The sequence below is a fragment of the Patiria miniata genome, unplaced genomic scaffold (genome assembly GCF_015706575.1).
Source record: "Patiria miniata isolate m_02_andy unplaced genomic scaffold, ASM1570657v1 HiC_scaffold_25, whole genome shotgun sequence".
NCBI lineage: Eukaryota > Metazoa > Echinodermata > Asteroidea > Valvatida > Asterinidae > Patiria > Patiria miniata.
Genome location: NW_024037064.1, coordinates 4241705 through 4261137, shown reverse-complemented (window position 1 = coordinate 4261137; position 19433 = coordinate 4241705). Strand labels below are relative to the sequence as shown.

The 19433-nt window shown below is 41.3% G+C and overlaps 1 protein-coding gene and 1 long non-coding RNA gene across 2 annotated transcripts; one reads left to right on the top strand and one right to left on the bottom strand.

Moving 5' to 3' along the window:
* The first annotated feature begins 366 nt into the window (after positions 1 to 366).
* Positions 367 to 870, top strand: LOC119732841. Its single transcript, XM_038206444.1, has one exon. It carries the CDS (start codon positions 367 to 369, stop codon positions 868 to 870), a length of 504 nt encoding a protein of 167 aa, XP_038062372.1.
* Positions 871 to 7326: 6456 nt separating this feature from the next.
* On the bottom strand, positions 7327 to 19318 carry LOC119732867. The gene is made up of 3 exons (XR_005271612.1): positions 19193 to 19318; positions 15386 to 15571; positions 7327 to 7343 (listed from the first exon to the last, which is right to left on the bottom strand). It is a non-coding gene; the product is annotated as an uncharacterized LOC119732867 (long non-coding RNA).
* Positions 19319 to 19433: the final 115 nt, after the last annotated feature.

Genomic DNA, 19433 nt, shown 5'->3' with positions numbered 1-19433 from the left:
GTTTTATTGGGTCGGGTTGAGCGCTGATGTAAGGTCTTCCGTGAGACAATGCAACCTGTGCGCAACAAAGAAGTCACCTGCAAGAACAAGAAGAGCACCGTTGCAGCAGTATGCTGTAGGCGCCCCGATGCAGCGAGTGGCACTCGACATACTTGGACCGCTCCCTGAGACAGAGTGAGGTAATCGATACGTGCTGGTAGTAGGAGACTACCTCAGTAAATGGGTCGAAGCATACCCGATCCCGGATCAGAAAGCAGAGACTGTGGCCCAGAAGTTTGTATCGGAATTTGTGAGCAGATTTGGCGTTCCGACAGAGTTACACTCGGACCAGGGGCGGAATTTTGAATCGAATGTCTATACCCGAAAATGTATAACCCGAAATCCGACGGGATGATTGAACGTTTTAACAGGACTTTGTTGAGTATGGTCTCCCTTATGATTGATCCTCACAAACGGCAACGTGATTGGGACCAGAAGGTGATGCTAGCTACATTCGCCTACCGTTCAACGCCTCATGAGTCAACCGGTGAGACACCTAACATGCTCATGTTAGGCAGAGAATTGTACCTGCCGCTCGATTTGACTACTCGAGTTACTGCAAAGGATGGTGAAGTTAGCGAAGAAACAGACTATGCTCTTCAATTGAGAGAAGATATGCAGTTAGCCCACGAGCGGGCAAGGGAAGTACTCAAATGTAGTGCAAGGAGACAGAAGAAGTGCTACGATCAGAAAACGATAGGAGCCAAACTGAAGACAGGAGAATTCGTGTGGCTACACAACCCAAGCAAGACAAAGGGCCTATCGCCAAAGTTACAACGACGATGGGAAGGGCCCTACCTGATACTGCAAAAGCTATCAGATGTCACGTAAAGAATTCAGCAAAAGCCAAGAGGTAGGAAAAAGGTCGTCCACTTTGATCGACTTAAACCTTACCAAGGTCGGCCGCTAAAACCATGGACGGCAGAGTCGCCCTGTCAACCGCCGAGACAAGATGAAGAGACCGTTGCAGAAGCTCAAGATCAAGAAGACATCCGATTTGATGTACCTGCGGAGTTAGTCGGAGAATCACAAGACATGGATGGAGAGACGCAAGATACACCTAGGGAAACGATGTTACAGTAACGACACATAGAGACCAGGACAGGACACCTACGCCTGCGGGGAGAAGAAACCCACCTAGACACAGGCGAAGGCCACAACGCTATTTGTAAGGTTGTGCGGGAACAGCCGGGGGCATGAACCTATACAGGCCAGGCTGTGAGGGGAACCCATGCGTTTGACTGAATGCGTGTGTGAGCGTGCTACAGAATGCCCGAGCCATTTCCTTAACTAGTCATGAGACACTAACGAGATTCATTTCTTTTCATCATTTGTCAGGAGATAAACATGGGTCGAGACTCGCAAGCAAAGAGGACTCCACTGGACCTAGACGAGGCGAAGACAATAGACTGTCCGAGATGCCACAGTGTGTTTCTACATCGGAGGAGTCTGGACTGACATCTGACAGTGGAGCATGGGCCACGAGTGTTTTATTGGTGCCGGCAGTGTTCACACAAGAACAATCGGCGGGATAATCTCCTGAATCATTATAAAGATTGTCATCCGTCCTGCCTGGCTGAGGTAAATGGGATCAAGGCTGAGTCCTATGAGGACAGGGAGCGTGAGGCGCGTACCAGGAGCGAGGCAGAAAGGCATCGCCTAGGAGGCAAAAAGTCACCTAAAGGTAAACAGGGTGAACCAGGTTCCCAACCAGAGGTCAAGTCGCGTTCTGCTGGACGGAGCGAGAGTGGACCTACTGCCGCTACAAAGAAGCGTAGCCGGGACAAGAAAGGTGAGGAAGAAGTGACTAGGAAGCGTCCCAAAGAGAAGAAGGCGCCATCGACAGTTTCACGTGCACCCGAGGAGGAGGAGGTACGAAGCAGTACCAGTGTTCGCGATGAGCCTGATGAGCCAAGGCCGAGCTCTACTCTTCAGACGCCGTCAGCTTTAAACGTAGCACCAGAGATGGGGGCGAAAGGAGAAGCGAAGGGGCCGGAAGTAGTTGAAGTACCAGATGTTGCTGTGGAGCTGGAAATAGCAGCAATCTTAGGTGACAGCGGGAGTGGAGAGCTCCCAGAGATCACACTGTCGCCTACCCCTCCGCTGATGATGGATTTAGAGGAGCCCCACAGCCATGAGGAGCCAGGCATGCCGCCGAGAGGGAAGCCGCGAGCGATGATAGAGTTGATGAGGGATGAGGCCAAACGACGCGATGGTCAGGAAACCACTGCTAAGGGGGGAGAGAACATTCCAATCATGTCAACACCACTGCACCTAGACAGGCTGCTACCGGGACAGGCAGTCCGGATCAAGAAGGTTAAGGAAACCTACCTGTACAGAGATGGAGACAAGACACTCCAAGGCTCGACGACACGTGAGTATGATGTCGTTTACTTGAGACACCTAAAGGCAAAGAGGTCGACAGAGCAACAAACCTCACCAAGTCCAACATCACAGGGAGAAGGTCGCCTATGCAGGTTGATGAAGACCGATGGTGATTCAGTCGGCACACCTTATTCGGATGAGGATCTCATCGGTGCCATGATGGGTAGAGTCAACCGCGTGATGGAGACTACTACACGACAGGTGTACCATGAAGGCAACAAAGTGACCAAGGACAAACTACAGCGCACCTACGACGTGGACTTCCTGGCTGGAGTTGCACAGGATCCTATAGAAGCTATAAGGATAACGTCTACCTAAAGAGGCTTTGTTGAACTGTTTGTTGAACTGTTGAGGATCTTTTTTGGTAACATTTGTTAAACACTTGTTCAAGTTTGTAATAGAAGAGGCATTTTGAACTGTTTTATATAAAGTTTCGTTTTGATAAAGTTTTGGTTTCTTGTAAACTAAAGGAGAGTTTTGTATAAGGACCTAGGTAGGTCGAACCATTATTTTGTATAAGGACCTGAGTAGGTCAGCAAATTATTTTGTACAAGGATTCCAGATGAGACATTTTTTGACTGTTATTAAGTTAAACTTTATTTAAGTTAGCCAAAGGTGGCAGAGCACCTTGTTAGGAGTTATAGTTTTTATAACTGTTCCTTTATTGTTACCAGTTTTTAAGGTCAAGGGACTGACCAAACCTGGGGCGCGGCTGTGTAGCGGAACAGTTAATATTGGCGCGCTAGGTTCACCGTAGTTTAGTTGGTTGGTACGCGGACTTCTGTCCGTTGTACAGCGCGCGAGTAGCGTGGCTGGTTGGTACCCAGCGCGGTTATATAAGCGCGTGTCGCGCGCGCACTTACTCTCTTCCATTTCACTCGTCCATGGATTGCACTCTCCCATTGCACTGCTCACGTTGTGTGCTATAGCTGTTAATTATGGCGCGAAGCGTAGCACAGTTCCCGCTCAGAGACTTGGAGTTGCTGGAGCATGTGTAGTACAGCTGTGGTCAGTCTCTCACTCAGGAAGAGCACTAATTCCGGTGAGTGTAGGGATTAGGAAATCTGGTTGGTACGGGAAGCATTCCAGTTCTTGACGATTATTGGAAAGGGGCCAATTCTTACAATTGAGCAGGACACACCTAAGTAGGACACACCTAAGTAGGACACACCTAAGTAGGACGCATCTTATTGGGTCTCCAAGTAGTTATAATAAAGCAGTGAAGCCCTAAATACCCGAGTGTCTGATCTATTCATTGGACGTTAACCCTTCCCCGAGTGTGTTCGTGAGGTTTGCGTGAGAGCGCGAGTGAGTGTGTTCCCTGAGCGCCTGGCGGTAGACTGCCCCCAAACGGACCTGTTCCCCTGGCCTTCCCCATAGCCGCTCGTCGGGTTGGCAGAGAGCAATATCCAAGGCATCGTCGACACGAGACCGCCACAATATATTAAAGTCTTATGTCTGGAGAACTACAAGAACAGCTAAATAAGTCATGGAACTATGTTCAACACATAATATGCTCAAACGGTACACCATCCTTCCCCTGTCCCCCCCCAATACATTAACACTTTATTTAAGATATAAAACAACTTTATCGTATCGAACAAGATTATATTTACCTGGCCCCTTCAACGGCGAGTTGTAAGTGATATTAACTCCACTTGCACCAACAATGATAGGGTCGTGGCTACCGCTGATTGTGCCCATGCTTCCTATGCTGGCTCCACTTCTTTGTAGGTTATCTCCAATCAAAGCAAGAATTAAAATATCCTTCAATTCACTTCAATTCAATAATTAGGGTATAACAGTGTGAGGACCGGTCTTCACCTGGTGATAATGACCAGGTTGGGGGATGGCCGCTGTTAATCGACCGAGCCAAAATAAACAGTTACATGTAAAATGCTCTGAATTTGTGACTTTCCTTTCGGCGATATTTCCAGACTTTATGTGTTCATGTTCAGGGGCCATATTTTAGTTTTATGCATGATACCCTGTCTCTTCATTATTAATATCACCCTTACCGGCCCAGGGTGGACCACATACATGTAGTTCATTGCATTACAACTGATGTCCACGGTGTGAACTTCTGCTGCCATAGCGAACAAAATTACAACAATGTTTGTTTCATATTTTTAGTTTCACCTGACGGAGGAAGCTAAAACTTAGTTTACATACTCCTTGTGTCCAAAATTACAAAGATGCTCATTTTAAAAACAGTAAATATGTCCATGGGAGACGTGTTTACTGAAAAATAAATCACAGATCCGTGCTTTCGTTGTAAACATCCTTAGTATATGAACATGTCGTGTTAAGACTTATTATGCGCCCGCGCCCGTGTATAGCATATGTGATGCATCGGCGCGTGGAAGTCTTCACACGATGGTGGTTGAGTGCATGTGTACTGCTGTATTATAAAAAGTTTGCAGAAAGACTGTTGCATATTTGGCCAATCATTGGCTTACATAATGCTGGATCAACGCTTGTTTTTAAGCCGGTCTTTACATCACATGTTAATACACCCCCACATGATCGAGTCTCGACCAATCAGAAGCTATCAACTCTCCAATGTATCAATGGTTGATTAAAAACATGTCTCACATTTAAAAACTTAAATTTGTACGTGTGAAAATCATATATGAATTTTAAAAAACAGAGATAGTAAAACAAAAACCAAATATTAAAATACTTACATTAAAATAAAAATATTTACAAGTATGTGGGCAAACTATTAAAAAGAATGAGAATAAAATTGGTTACAAAGAATTCAAAATTTCAACAATTTGCGGGAGTGAACTGTTAGCGAACCGTTTTGTGCAACACTGGTACTAATCGTACTTCTAAGCATATCTTAGGCCAAAAAAGAAAAGTCTCCGGTTTCTGGTATGGAGCTTGTCCCAAAAGTAGTGCGGCGAAACGTTTTTTTTTCCCAATTTTTTTTTCTTCATATGTCGGCTGATGTTGCAGATGACGCTTCAATCCCCTTAAAACTCTAAAAAATATCCTTCAGAGTTGCGCTTGAGGTGACCTCAGTAAGGCCATAAGGCTTGAGAAATCTGCACCCACTTACGATCTCGATCGCCACGAACATTGCTTGGGAAATTTGGATAGTCAAGACAAAAATCAGAGAAAACAGTAACGTCAGACCATACAGCGACATCGACATTGTGCATGAGCTGCCAGGCTGGTCATTAGTCTGCTCCCTTACATATTGCACTCATTAAAAAGCGTTGACATGTTCCAGATACACGACCATAGCTTCCACAGTCTGGCTTCCAGGCGCACAATTACGAAATTGCAAAACCGTCAGCAAATGTTGCCCGACTTGATTTAGTGCAAAATACATAGAAGCCCAGAGAGGCCACATAAAGCTTGCACTCAATTGTAACCCAATCTAAAAACACATTAAAATTGTGCAGCAGCAGGATTCCAATCAAACCACTGAGTATGGCAGTTTTGAGACATCATCTTACATTGAAAAATAACTTTTTAACTTGCCGACCCGCATGGCTACGCGCAGACCAGAAAACGGAGACTTTTTGTTTGGGCCTTAAGTTAAAAGAGACAATTTGTTGAGGTGGTAAGAAATCTTTACACATATTGTAGGATTGAATTGACAGGGCAAAATCACTGAAACTTTGTGGGTACGTACAGTAGATACTGTTACTAATGTGCATACAGAAGTCATCATGATGACGTCATTGACCTGATTTTTTAAATTAATTTTTAAACCTTTTACATTTTCTTCTACTACCAACATTTGACATAAATTGCAATCAGATTGCCTTTAAACTACGCATAGACATAGAGCCCAACCCTAGACAAGTGATGTCATGATGACGTCATCAATGGTCCTATGACGTCACCTCCAAGGTTAATGGTTTCCAAATGATAAGTTGAGTTAGAAATGAGATTTTGGGTCTAACTTCGGTAGGAAGCTGCCCTTGGGTACAGGCAAGTTGGGATTGGTTTTGGGGTCAAACAGTCAAAGGTCAAGATCACCGTGGTGAGTTAAAGGTCAATGGTTTCTGGATGATAACTTGACTCCGGCTGAGAGGTTTCAACTGCAAAGCTGTTATTTTTCTTTAATATTTCAATTTCCATTAATATTTTTTTCGTTTTGAAATACCAAATATCCCCTTACCTTCGCGTTGACTGCGATGTTTCTCAATGTATTGATCTGCAATGACAATACAAAAAAGTGTCATTACTTTTCAAGGATCTCGTATTTCAGGGAAACAAATTGTGCAGCGATTTACCAAAGTGGGCGCTACGCAAATACTAACAAGCCATGCAAAGGATTTCCATTAACGTCTTTGCGAGCGGTTTGCTGCCCTAGTCAGGTTTGTGGTGATGCGCGGTACAAAGGCTGTACCGTCTCAGTATCCTGAATTAAGAACGTCTTGCTCCAAGACCAACACTGTCGGTGAACTACTACACTGTCTAATAATCAAAGTGACCATTTTGCCAGGTATGACTGATTGAACATTAAAGCTCGGTTTTATTATGAAATCAGAAAAATGTACAAAATGTGCAGCAGACGACAAAACTAAATTGCATGAAATCATGAAATTTCATGTGTCAATATTATTTCTTGTAATATCTTGTGTCGATTTGATTATCTGGTTTCAAGGCAAAAGGGTTTGGGAAGATTTCCATTCCTTCTCCAACCCTATACGATTACAGACGTGCCATGAATTCACTTCGGAGGGGGGGGGGGGGGAGGCCAGGGGAGTCAACAAGTGAACAATATGGAAAGGCAATAACGTTCCATCCTGAGATTATACCAGTAAGAACATCACTTACGTATTACAAAACCCATTGTCAACAGGGCCACCAGAAAGCCGCCAATTCCTCCAACCATTCCAGCGATCTTGTAAATATCATCAAAGCCAAACTCTGCCATTTCTGTTCTTGTCAACTTCCTTAAAAAAAAAGTTACAAGCGTGAACTATAAGTGAGCTACATGTGAGAGGTTTTTGTTATCTAAACACTACACTTTTACAGATGGCTTTTACTAACCCAAGGGCGATTCCAAGGAACTGATTGGTGAGGCTAACCACCTTGAATTTCAAATGCAAATTCTTTACGTAATGACAAAAGTCACAATTTATGCAATTCTCTCAATAATGTAATCCCTCAATATTGCAAATCTTGAATTCACTTTTTCAGAGAGGTCCTTGATCTTATTATGAGTTGACTGCAACGCCCCATCTAGTGGGGCAGATACGGAAACTATTTGGGGGAATTGTGCCTTTGATGATACAAGCATGGCATTTGGCACACAGTCAGGGTGCTAAAGTAAGATATTTGGCTATACATGTTATAAGGCCATCGCAGATTTGTCCTTTTTTAAAGGGCAAATCTGCGATGGTCCTATAGCCAAATATCTTTCTTAAGACATACTCTGACTGTGTGCCAATCAAATGCCATGCTTGTATCATCAAAGGCACTTGCAAACCCATCACCTATCTGCCGTACTAATTCTCTCCGTATAGAAACTCAAGCACTGCAGTCACATCCTTGCACATTTACTACAGTAACTTCATTGTGACATCATTAGGAAGAATATGCTGATTTTCATTTACTTATAACTCATGAACCAAATGTACAATCCATGCTTGTACTTTGTTATCTGATAGACTTTTACATCGACAAACGTATTTGATTGGCAAAGGCAAAGTTCAAACATACACAATGTACAGTAGGTGAATTAAAAAATATACAGTATGTAAATTGTTATAGACAGTCCTCAAAATCAAATGAAAATCACCTTCTTTGAAACGGGTCAAGGGATGAAGGTAAAAGTTTGTAGAAAATGAACCCTTGCGTCCGAGAATGAGCGGAAAAAGCATCATGACGTCATCGGGCATCAAATTACAAGCGATTAAAAGTTGAAAAATACTTTGAACTATAATTTCTGGATTGAATTGAGTACTGAGATATTTTTTTGTGGTTAGACAAACTGTGCCAGTGTTTTTAAGCTCATCATACATTTCTGAAATTTTGAAGATTATCGCCATATATAATACAATGTATCTCACCAACACAATTCAAAATTCTGTTTGTAATAGGTTTGTACTGTCATAAATATTTGCACAAAAATGTGTGATGCCATCATGATATCATTTAAAAATTTTATTTTTTAAAACACATATCAGGGCACTCTTAGATCTTATCGTCATGAAACTTGGTGGAAGGCAGATAATATTACTAGTATGCAAAATTCGAAATGACGTAAAGATGACCTCATCAACTGATTCTTAATAAATGTTTAAACTTTTGTTGTGGCTACAAGCAAAACTTTAAAGTGTGTACGCATTTAATACATGAAATTATCAATAACATGACTACGCATTGCCAAAAAACCTCATAAAAAATCATAATGCGGAGAGCAGAAACCTATATGTTCTGATTTTAAACAGACATAGAAAGACCTCTGGTTTCTTTTTTTGAATTCTTGTTCAAATTTTGAAGAGTACATACATCTTTAATTATCTTCTGAAATATTGAAATAGACAAAATGTATTTTAGATCACCGTAGTCTTTCCACTCTTATTACTACATGTAGGTTTTGTTGAAGCATTACTTTGTGTACATGTACCGGTACGTACATTGTACACTTCACATTTTGCAGTCTAAAGCAAAGTGTGATTCCTACGTTTGTAAGCCAGCCTTTAACCTTATTTAAAAAAACTGACAATTTTTTCTTACCTCTTCTATATAATTCCCACAAAAATCACTCGACAAATGTTTCTACTTTGATGTAAAGAGTACGAACAGTTTTTGATGAGGCGGATTTGGTAAAGATGGCACTGGACAAACACAGCATCGTCATCAAGTCGCGTGACATGGTTTATATATAGAACTTGGGATTTTTGTTTTGCTGCATACATGTATTTATCAGTTACATATTCACATGGAGTCTGCATCTGTTCATCTGCATACATATTTACTTGACACTTGAATTTGGCTGCATAAGTTACACATATACATGTACAGTCTGCATCTGTTCATCTTTGTGCATGTTTACTCAACACTTGAGTTTTGGACCTTAGATAGGTTCATGCATTCTATCTACATGTACATGCTGCACTTTGTTAAATTACAATCGCATACAACTCAGCATCCATTTATTTCCATTTTTTTTAACCCTCAAATAAATGCCCTTTATATTGTAAAAAAAAACATTTTCCTCCAAGGTCTTCAAAATTCACACACTAACTGCGGTTTTCTTTCCCTTTTTTATATAAAAAATACTGATCAAGAATTTTCAATCTATTTGAAGTTATCAATTTTGACTTACAAGAAGTTTCAACTCAGTTTTAAACTTGTCAAGACAAAAAAACAATACATATACACTGTACGTGCTTCTGAAGGACAGTCATTTGGGTGCAATGGTGTGCACTGAGGACAATGAACAACAGAATTGACTGTACATAAGAGGACACTATGTCCTCAGTTGGAAACCATCACAAATCAAATGATTTTGCCAAAAGTTACCCAAACAAGAGAACTACTAAGAGAATATGAGAGTTGATCGAGAGAATATGGCTGCAGTGTGCAGAACATAGATCTGTTTGCTTCTAGAACAAACTGACAAATCAAATCTTTCATTTCTTACCTGCCAGATCCACAGGCAGGAACTCGCGATGCCTTTTCAGTGCCATGGGAAAATGAACTAATTTATTGTTTTCCGCCATTTTCTCTAATCGACAGAATCTTACAGAAGATAGAAATAGACAGGAGTGCTCATCCTCCCCTTCTGGAAAACACAGCATTGGTTTCCACGGCTACTACGTCTATTGACAACAGAGCCAGTTGGACTACCCAAGACCAAGACACTTCTGCGTCTCTACCTCACGACCCACAGCATCAACATCCACTAGCAACCTGCCTAGTTCTGTGTGCAGCACACTTGTTGGGAACTCTCTCATTGAAAAAGGACTTTCAGAGGAACAATCAAGATCATCTTACAGTGGGGACACTTAAACAGTACAGCGACAAGTTGATTGTGCGTCAATGTTTCAGTCGTGCGAACATCGTGCAACTGACTATAAAAGGGCCCTTCTGTCCAAATACTGCATGCTTTTCCCATTTTCGTGCAGCCCAAAAGGGGGGTTTAGACCCACTGACCCCCCTCCCCCACCCCCGCAGATCCAATACTGACATGAATAAGGCCAAGGGTAATTCCTTGAGAAAACGGACATGACCGGAAAATGACAAATTGACATCTTCAAAACTACAAGCATCAAAAGCTAATCTGTGGTATCACATTAAAGGGGGCAAACTGTTGAGTGTGAGTTACCAATTTGGCAGTAAGATGGAATATGGTTACCTGTAAGTGCGTTTTTTGTCCAAAAAAACCCTGCTTTTGTGGCTAAAATTATAGATTGTGGGTAGTCATTCAGCACCTTGTTTTTACACGAAAAATGCTAGTGTTACTGTGAGTTTTTCTTTTTAAGGCAGAGATAATAGGCTTATATTTTATGCGAAAATATATTTTTTTAATTATTAGTTTCTAAATACATCTAGGCCTATCGGTATACAGAAAAAAAAACATTGAGATGAACCATTTTGTCTTTCATCATGTTCATCAATTTGGCCAAAAAAGTAATGTTTAACTGACGGATGTTCTTTACAAGATATATGGAGTAAAGATGAGACCTTTGAAGATGCTTTTAAAAGAATACAAAACGAAATGTGTGCATGGATTACAGGGATATCATTGAAGAGGCTACTACACAGCAAGTGCATTCAAATTTCAATGTACATGGTCGCGTTCATATCTTGACCTGTTTGTGTTTGGCATCCCTCACTGAACATTTGCTGAATTTGTATCATTGTAACAAAGGTATGTTTTGAAAAAAAAAAGGACTTTGTCATGGGCAATTCCGTAAATTTGGACATAAATGTCAGACACTTTAATGAGCTGCTGTTGGAAAAGTGATTGTGATAGCCTACATCATAATTTGACAACTAATGAGTTAAGAAAACAATTACAGACCAAACTAAGGTACCACCACCTTAACGACCTTGTACACGTACATCATGTGATCCAACATACGTTGGATTTTGCGAAATAGTACCAATGCGAGACTTTTGGCGTGTTGTTGGTTAACAATTAAACAGGTTAATGAGAAATACATTTTTAAATTGGATATACCCAGACTACATGTATGTACTGTACATGTATGTCATGGAATAGGAGCGAGTTGACTCCTGCCAAGAAGGGGGTGTGAACTCCACCTCAGGAATGAGGGTGTGTACCTCTCGGAAATAAAGCTCTCAACAGTCTTGGATTAGTTAATCTTGGATTGATCAGCTCGTTTCATGATCAGATTAACTGGCTGTGACTGGATAACAGCAACAGTGATGACTGTCCATAGTGCTCTACTGTTACAGGATCCACTGCACAATCCAGATGAAAAAGGAATGAAAAAACTCAAGCCAGCATGCTCTCACTCTATTTTAGCCACTACATGCTGCAACAAATAATGTGGGTACGAGTTGGTTGCATACATATGCATGACATGCACAATTCGTGTTTACATAAATTAATGTAGCCAGAAAAACACACATTTTCATGCCCCAAATGCTCGAATCATTTGGCCTAAAGCACTTTATCTGAAAGCATAAACAATACACTTACGTTTAACATCCAGATAAGATGCCTATCATTCTTCGGAAAAGGTGAATTTCTGGAATAAAGTGCCAGTAACCCTCAGCTATTGTTAACCCCGATACACGTCAACTACGGAAACATTGAGAGAGCGAATGTAACACTCCCACTGAGTAAAATTATCACTCCTCAATGAAATAGTTGTAGTTATAATGAAAAGTGCAATTTACCCCTTACAACGTTCAAAAGGGATCAATAATAAATTATATCAACAAAAACATCTCATCCAATTAGCACACATGTTTCCCGAACATGGCAAAGGCGGGCACTACTTTTTGTGTTGCGAATATATACAATTGTTTACAGGAATAAAGCGCCGTCTGCCCAGTTATAAATAGCAAACCCAACATTAAAGGGACTTGTTCAATACTGCATTATAACACACATGCACAACGCTATACATTAAAGGGCAAAACCTTGGACTTTCCCCTGTACATGTATTGTTGATTGTACAATGGTGTGCTCGACAAATGTTTACCTACACTACAACGAGCCAGAGAAAAATCCATTCAAGTTCAGTGTTCCTCATTCCAACGTCACTACCCCGTTTATTTGGTTTGTATTCTCAGGTCATCCACCATTGACTCTCACAGACCTTGATGCAAATTCTATCAACAATACCGAATGAAAAAGCTGCCACAAACAATCCCATATTTGGTGCTGCCCCGCTGCTTACGGATAATGTATGTTTACCGGTATGTATACACCAGGTAAAAGGAATAATGGCGATATGGGACTATTGCAGGTGCTTAATTTCATTTCGAATGGAGTACTCATCATCACCTGTCCTACGTGAAAAATTCTTTACTAGGCAAACTCAATCTGTTTTTCTTTGATAATGAGTGATTGGCTTGTTATAACAACTTACAGCACACACCACAGGGGTAAGGCCAAAAAAAAATTCCGGTTACCCGATCGACCCTATTTGTAGGCTGCGACCCTAAAAAATTTATCAGCAAATCCCCCAAAAAATTAAAAATTAATGATTGAATAAATAAAAAAAAATCTTGTTGTCTTTTCTGTCTTCACAAAATACCTCTCAACAACCCTTTTGCGTCAAGTATTTATTTGTTTTCTAACTTACATTCGCTAGTTTTGTTCACAAGAAACCTCTGTTGTTTTTAGAAATTTGCTTCGCGATAACTACTTCGCAATTTGATGTCGCGGTGACGATAAACACGTGAGTAATGCTAGCTCAATGCGCCACGCCACGCAGGGGCCAATTTAACAGACATGATGAAAATGCGGTTACCAGTCTGTGCATGGCTATCGTTGGATTCGACATTTGACAAATGCCAAGATAACACCGATGGAGAAAGAACATTTTTGCAAGTTAACTCACAGAACTTGATCTCTCTTGTCTGTGTACATGTATGTATTATCCGAGTTCAAGAGTTCATTTTGAGATCGCACTACTCATATTTGAAGTGAAATGATGCAGCGTGTTTCCCTGAAATTTTCTATCGTAAAAAGAGGTCTGTCGCCCACCACACATGCACACAGTGCATGCATCACACACAAACATTTGGCCAGTTCCCCATCTTGACTAGTGTTGTGCATATGGTGCGCACGACCTGAATTTTACATTATTTTATAATGGAATTAAAGAATTATCGAAAGTAAATATGTGGACAATATTTAAGGTAGGTTTTATTCACTTTTTGTGGCCATTTTTTTGTAAAGCATTCGTAGTGCAATGGAAATAGTTCAGGCTCAAACTTCGCATATTTATAATTAAATACCCCATTCAATCAGCATTAAAAAAATTGGCAAACAAAAAATTCTGACCGACCGACCCTATTTAATTGGAAGCAGAAGTATTTTTATTTTTGGCCCAATCTATTGTAATTTCATTCAAATTTTGTGGGGATTAGCAAAACTATACATTTTTGGAAACTGTGTTGTATACTTAGCCAGAAAACCAATGTTTACATTTTCCCCAAAGGGTGCAGACCTGTAAAATATGGTAGGCCCAGAATTGTCTAAGCGGCCAAATCACAATTTGTTTGCCCTCGTATTCTTTGCTGTTAGAGCGTTTTGTGGGCCATGAACTTGAACGTTTGTAAAAAAGATGGGTGGAAGCCATGCACAGGCGTGTGAGCTTGTATTTTCTGTGAAATTCGCATGAAATTGGGCCCCAAAATTGCTTTATTTTGCAAAGGCACCATTTTTCAAAACGGCGATGGGCAGGGGCGTAATTCCTGGGGGGGGGGGGGGATATGTGTATCCCCCCCCCTACTTTTTAACCAGGGGGATGGGCTATTGAATCATCCCCCCCCCCACCTTTTTGTGATGAGAAAAAAACTGCGCATTTGGAGGTATTTTCCGAATGACCCAACAACTAAAATGTATTCAATAGCATTGAAAAGTGGAGAAACAAAGTACAAAAGCTTTAAAAATGTAAGAGCGAGTATAACATATTGATAAACATGACATATGTTTTTCTTTACCCTGAAGAGCGCCCCTATAATGTGGTGTCCAGTCCCCCCCCCCCCCCCTTTTTATTCTTTTAAGGGGATCTCTAGTAATTGGCGATCTCTAGCAATAAATTACTTCGCCTGGCCTTCGATCAGAAAGAAACTTTTGTCATGTACATGTATGTGTGTACATGTAGAAGAAACCTACATGTACATGTGTGTACATTTAGGATCATGTAGAATCATTATCATTCATCTTTACACATAAGCATCAATGAACTTGAAATGCAAAGTTCTAGTTCTCACTGAACGTGACGCATCATCATCACTTTCAGACTTCATGACGACATCCTGAGAGTCCTCATCGCCATGGTACACTGACAAAGGTCCGTGTAGTAACAACGATAACATTTTATAGCCAAGAAGACTATAACAAAAAGGACAAAAAGATGTGTCCGTAAATTGGGATAAAGATTAGGAGAAGCCTGTTCTTATATGTACGTGGGAGACTAGAATGTGACATATAATGAGTGGAAAACAATTACAGGCCCAACTAAGGTACCACCACCTTAACGACCTTGTACATGTACATCATGGGGTCCGACGTATGTTGGATTTTACAGAATTGCCCCTATGCGAGTCTTTTGGTATGTTGTTGGTGTTGATAAATTAAACAATTTGAACAGGTTAATTAAACAGAATACCAGTGAAGGGTATGTACCCTAGAATAACCAAAGTAAAAGTAAAACAGACTGACAGACAAACATAAAGAAAGTTGAAAACAAAATAATTGTCCTACCTACCAACCTGGATAATTGTTAGGATGTTACCGTAAACACACACATATTTTCAGCCTAAGTGAACCTACCATGATACGGGTCTTGACGCACATCCATGGCTTGGCCGGTGTCAATTCTTGCTGTCCTCTTTGGAGGTTTGTGGCCATGAACTTCCTGTATGCATCTTCATCGGTCTCTGCAAGCTCATCCAGCATTGACCAAAAGCACTGTGCCTGCTTCATCAGGTCATGTTGGACGCCTGTCGCCATACTTTACTAAAATTGGAAAAGAAAGGAGGAAAAATTGGAAAATGATGTCCGCGTGATATTGGCAATGGAGCCCTAGCCGATATTCATAAATGGTATTTCACTTTCATCCAGACTGTAAGTATCGTTTAATATCTTGATCTTAAAATCATAAATCTGTAATTGTATCTCAGGTGGCATATGTAGTAATTCTGCGGCCGTTTTGAGGGTAAAAAATCTGATGTTTTTGTTGGCAATTGGTTGGGTTGTTAATTATTTGAAACGCCATGTACATTGTACATGTAAGTACTATCGCCAGATCATGTCCAAATGTTAAAAACAATGCAGGGGCTACTGTTGCGGCAATTGCTATCGTTATAGCATCGTCTGGCTCCCTGACTTAATAGTAAATGTCCTTCGTACAACTGCATGTGCGCACATCACATGACAACGATTAGGGTCTGTGGATGGACAACTCGCCACACGCATGCAAAATCATAGCAGGGTACCAACGAAATCAAAGAAATGTCTTGTTTTGAAGCAGATGCAAAATGTTGCTTGTGCACCATGGTTTAAGATGTTTTGTATTGATCATGATGTCTATGCTGCAACTTTTGTGCCAACAAAAGTTCCATCTTCTTTTTTGCCATAGGAAAGAATTATATTGTACATGTATGTATGGACATCACTTGTTTTTCTGATAATGTCATGTCCTAAAAAGTCAAATTTTGCCGGGGAAATATGGAAGCATTTACTGTTCCAAGTGTGGGCTTTATTGACGGAGGTAGTCCAGTAAATTGGCCACATTTGCAATTCTTCAGACCCGAGTCTCATAGGATTTTTTTTTTTTTTTGCAAAGGGCGTCAAGTGATGTCCAGGTGGGGTGTGGAAGTCTTTCCGCTTTGTTTATCCACAGACCATTGTTGTCATGTGATGTGCACACGCGCAGTTGTAACTCCGATGGGGCTTACATGTACATTGTGTACTGAGACTTGGGTTATTGTTATCTTCAGGACACCTCTATTTTTTACAAGTTCCGTTCAAAAATGACTTTCTAAATGACTGTTCAGTACCAAAGTGACTTTTGCAGGCAATCTTTTTTCTTCAGACTAACTCATGTATGTTGTACTTTTGAAATGCACTTTCAAAGAAAATGTGACTTTCCTATCTTTTTTGGCAATCAGAGACAACGTGCATGTTGTACTTCTCACAACACACGTGCAAGCCAGACAAAATGAAAGCCTGATGCTGATTGGCTAATTAACAAATTTAAAAAAATATTAATTTTTTTATCAGCCAATCAGCTACTCCTAGAACTATGAGGCTCCAGGATTACCCCGCTAAACTGTTTGCTATACAAAACACCAACTAAGTACAAAAACGTCCATCCCAACCAAGCTTTTTCCCACAGAACCGCTGCACAGTTTGCCCCTAAACTCTGTACAATACCTCATGACATACTTACGTTATGTGCACCAAACAAACATCGGTGGTATTGTCGTTTTTTTGGCAAAAATGATGAAAAATATGCCCTTTCCGCACTGTGCCAACCTGACACTTGAAATGTGCACGCGCGCAGAATGATCGCAGTCATTTTCGTTTCGATCGCTCGGAGCGTGCCGCGGGGGGTACGGTGGTATGGTAGGAGCGGAACGATAATATGCGCATGCGTACAAGTGCAAGTACGTACCCCCCACGGCGCGCTCCGACCTTTTCATCCAGGACACAAATTTCCAAAGTTAAGGTTCTTAGTCGTAGAGCAACTCATACCTTTTCGAAAAAACGTTCTTTGGTCTCAATATTTTCATCCATCTGGCCAAAAGACGACTTTCAGTCATCATCTTCCACAAATATCGTCCCGAAAATGCTCCCCCATGCGATTTCAAAATGGCGGCTGCGCTGTAATGTATGCATTATGCGGGCGCACTTGGGCAAGATAATGAATACGCATTATTTAGTTCATGACCTCGTGTTTGTATGGCGAGCCGCGCCGCGCGCCCGACAAACGTCATAAACTATGATGCATATTCATTATCTTGCCCAAGCACGCCCGCATAATGCATACATTACAACGCGGCCACCATTTTGAAATCGCATGGAGGACATTTTCAGGACGGGGTCCGCTCATAAGTCCGACGCCTCATAGGTCCGACGCCTCATAGGTCCGACAGAATCGCATCCCCTAACCAAATAAAGGCCCGTAAGTCCGACGCCTCATAGGTCCGACGCCTCATAGGTCCGACGCCTCATAGCTCCGACGCCTCGTAAGTCCGACAAATTAAACGCCTCGTTTTTCCGTTGTCGGACTTATGAGGCGTCGGACTTATGAGGCGTCGGACCAATGAGGCGGAATAAATAAATTTTATGCCTCATAAGTCCGATGCCTCATAAGTCCGAAATTTCGGACTTATGAGGCGTCGGACCTATGAGGCGTCGGACTTATGATACGGCCCCTTCAGGACGATATTTGGGGAAGATGATGACTAAAAGTTGTCTTTTGGCCAGATGGATCAAAATATTGGGATCAAAGAACGTTTTTTAAAAAGGTATGTGTTCCTCTACGACTAGGAACCTTAACTTTGGATATTTCTGTCCTGGACAAGAAGATAATCTCGATCAAAATCTGTAGCAAAATCGCTACATCAGCGGGGAAAAAAAATTCAGTCTGTGTGGAAGCATTGAGCGTCGGGCCGTACTACAGAGCTTGGGATAGTAGCCTACTGTGCGGCCAGACGCAGTCGGGCTAGACGTTTTTGTACTTAGTTGGTGTTTTGTATAGCAAACAGTTTAGCGGGGTAATCTGCCTATGAGGCTCCACGTACATAGTTCTAGGAGTACCAATCAGCTACTCCTAGAACTATGAGGCTCCACGTAGTGGAGCCTCATAGCTAAAACCCGCAAAATGGGTTTCAGCACAAAACACTAATTAAGTACAAAAACGTCCATCAAAATGCAGAAATTTCCCACAGAAACACTGCACAGTTTGCCCCCAAACTCCGTACCACACCTCATGACATACTCACAAAATATGCGCAGAACAAACATCGCTGGATTTTGTCTTTTTTGGGGCTAAAACGATGAAAAATATGCCCTTTCCGCACTGAGCCAACCTGACACTTGAAACGTGCACGCATATGATCGAGCGATGATTTTCCCAGACCAAAAGATTCAGGAGTAGTCAGAATCTTTTGGTCTGGGAACCAGACTAATTATTTTTTTTAGCAGCCAATCAGCTCGGGCTTACATTATGTAGGGCTTTCACACGTGTGAGAACTACAACATGGTAGGAAAGTCACATTTTCTCCGAAAGTGCTTTCAAAACTACAACTAACATGAGTTTATATGAAGAAAAAAGACTGCTTTAGCCTGCAAAAGTCACTTTGGTACTGGACAGTCATCTGCAAAAGTCAGCTTTGAACAGAACTTGTAAAAAATAGAGGTGTCCTAATAGTAAGGATTACCCCCTTCTTTCCACAAAATACTAAACAAAAGGAAGGAAAGAATGCAGTATTCAGCGTTTGTGTACAAACATGACAAAGTTTACGGAAATTCAAGAAGATTCTCAAGATTAAGATTCTCAATTTAACCAAATTGGAAATGATTTTCAGTCCCAGATTCATATATTTTTAAAATATTTTTACAATGACTGACCTTTATTGACATGATATATGAAGAAAATGTGAGTCAACGTTGCAACGTTCTTTCTCAAAACGTTCTCGCTCTTGCTGAACTTCATCAGGAGTTCCATCCACAACTTTCAAGTTTCATGACTTTTGTTTACGCGATCGACCAGTTTGACAGGCGCCCTCTCTAGTTCTAGTTTGACGTAGACATCTTACATTCTGAGGGCGCCCTTCTTAATTAACGGTGGGGGGGATTAAAGTGGGATTAA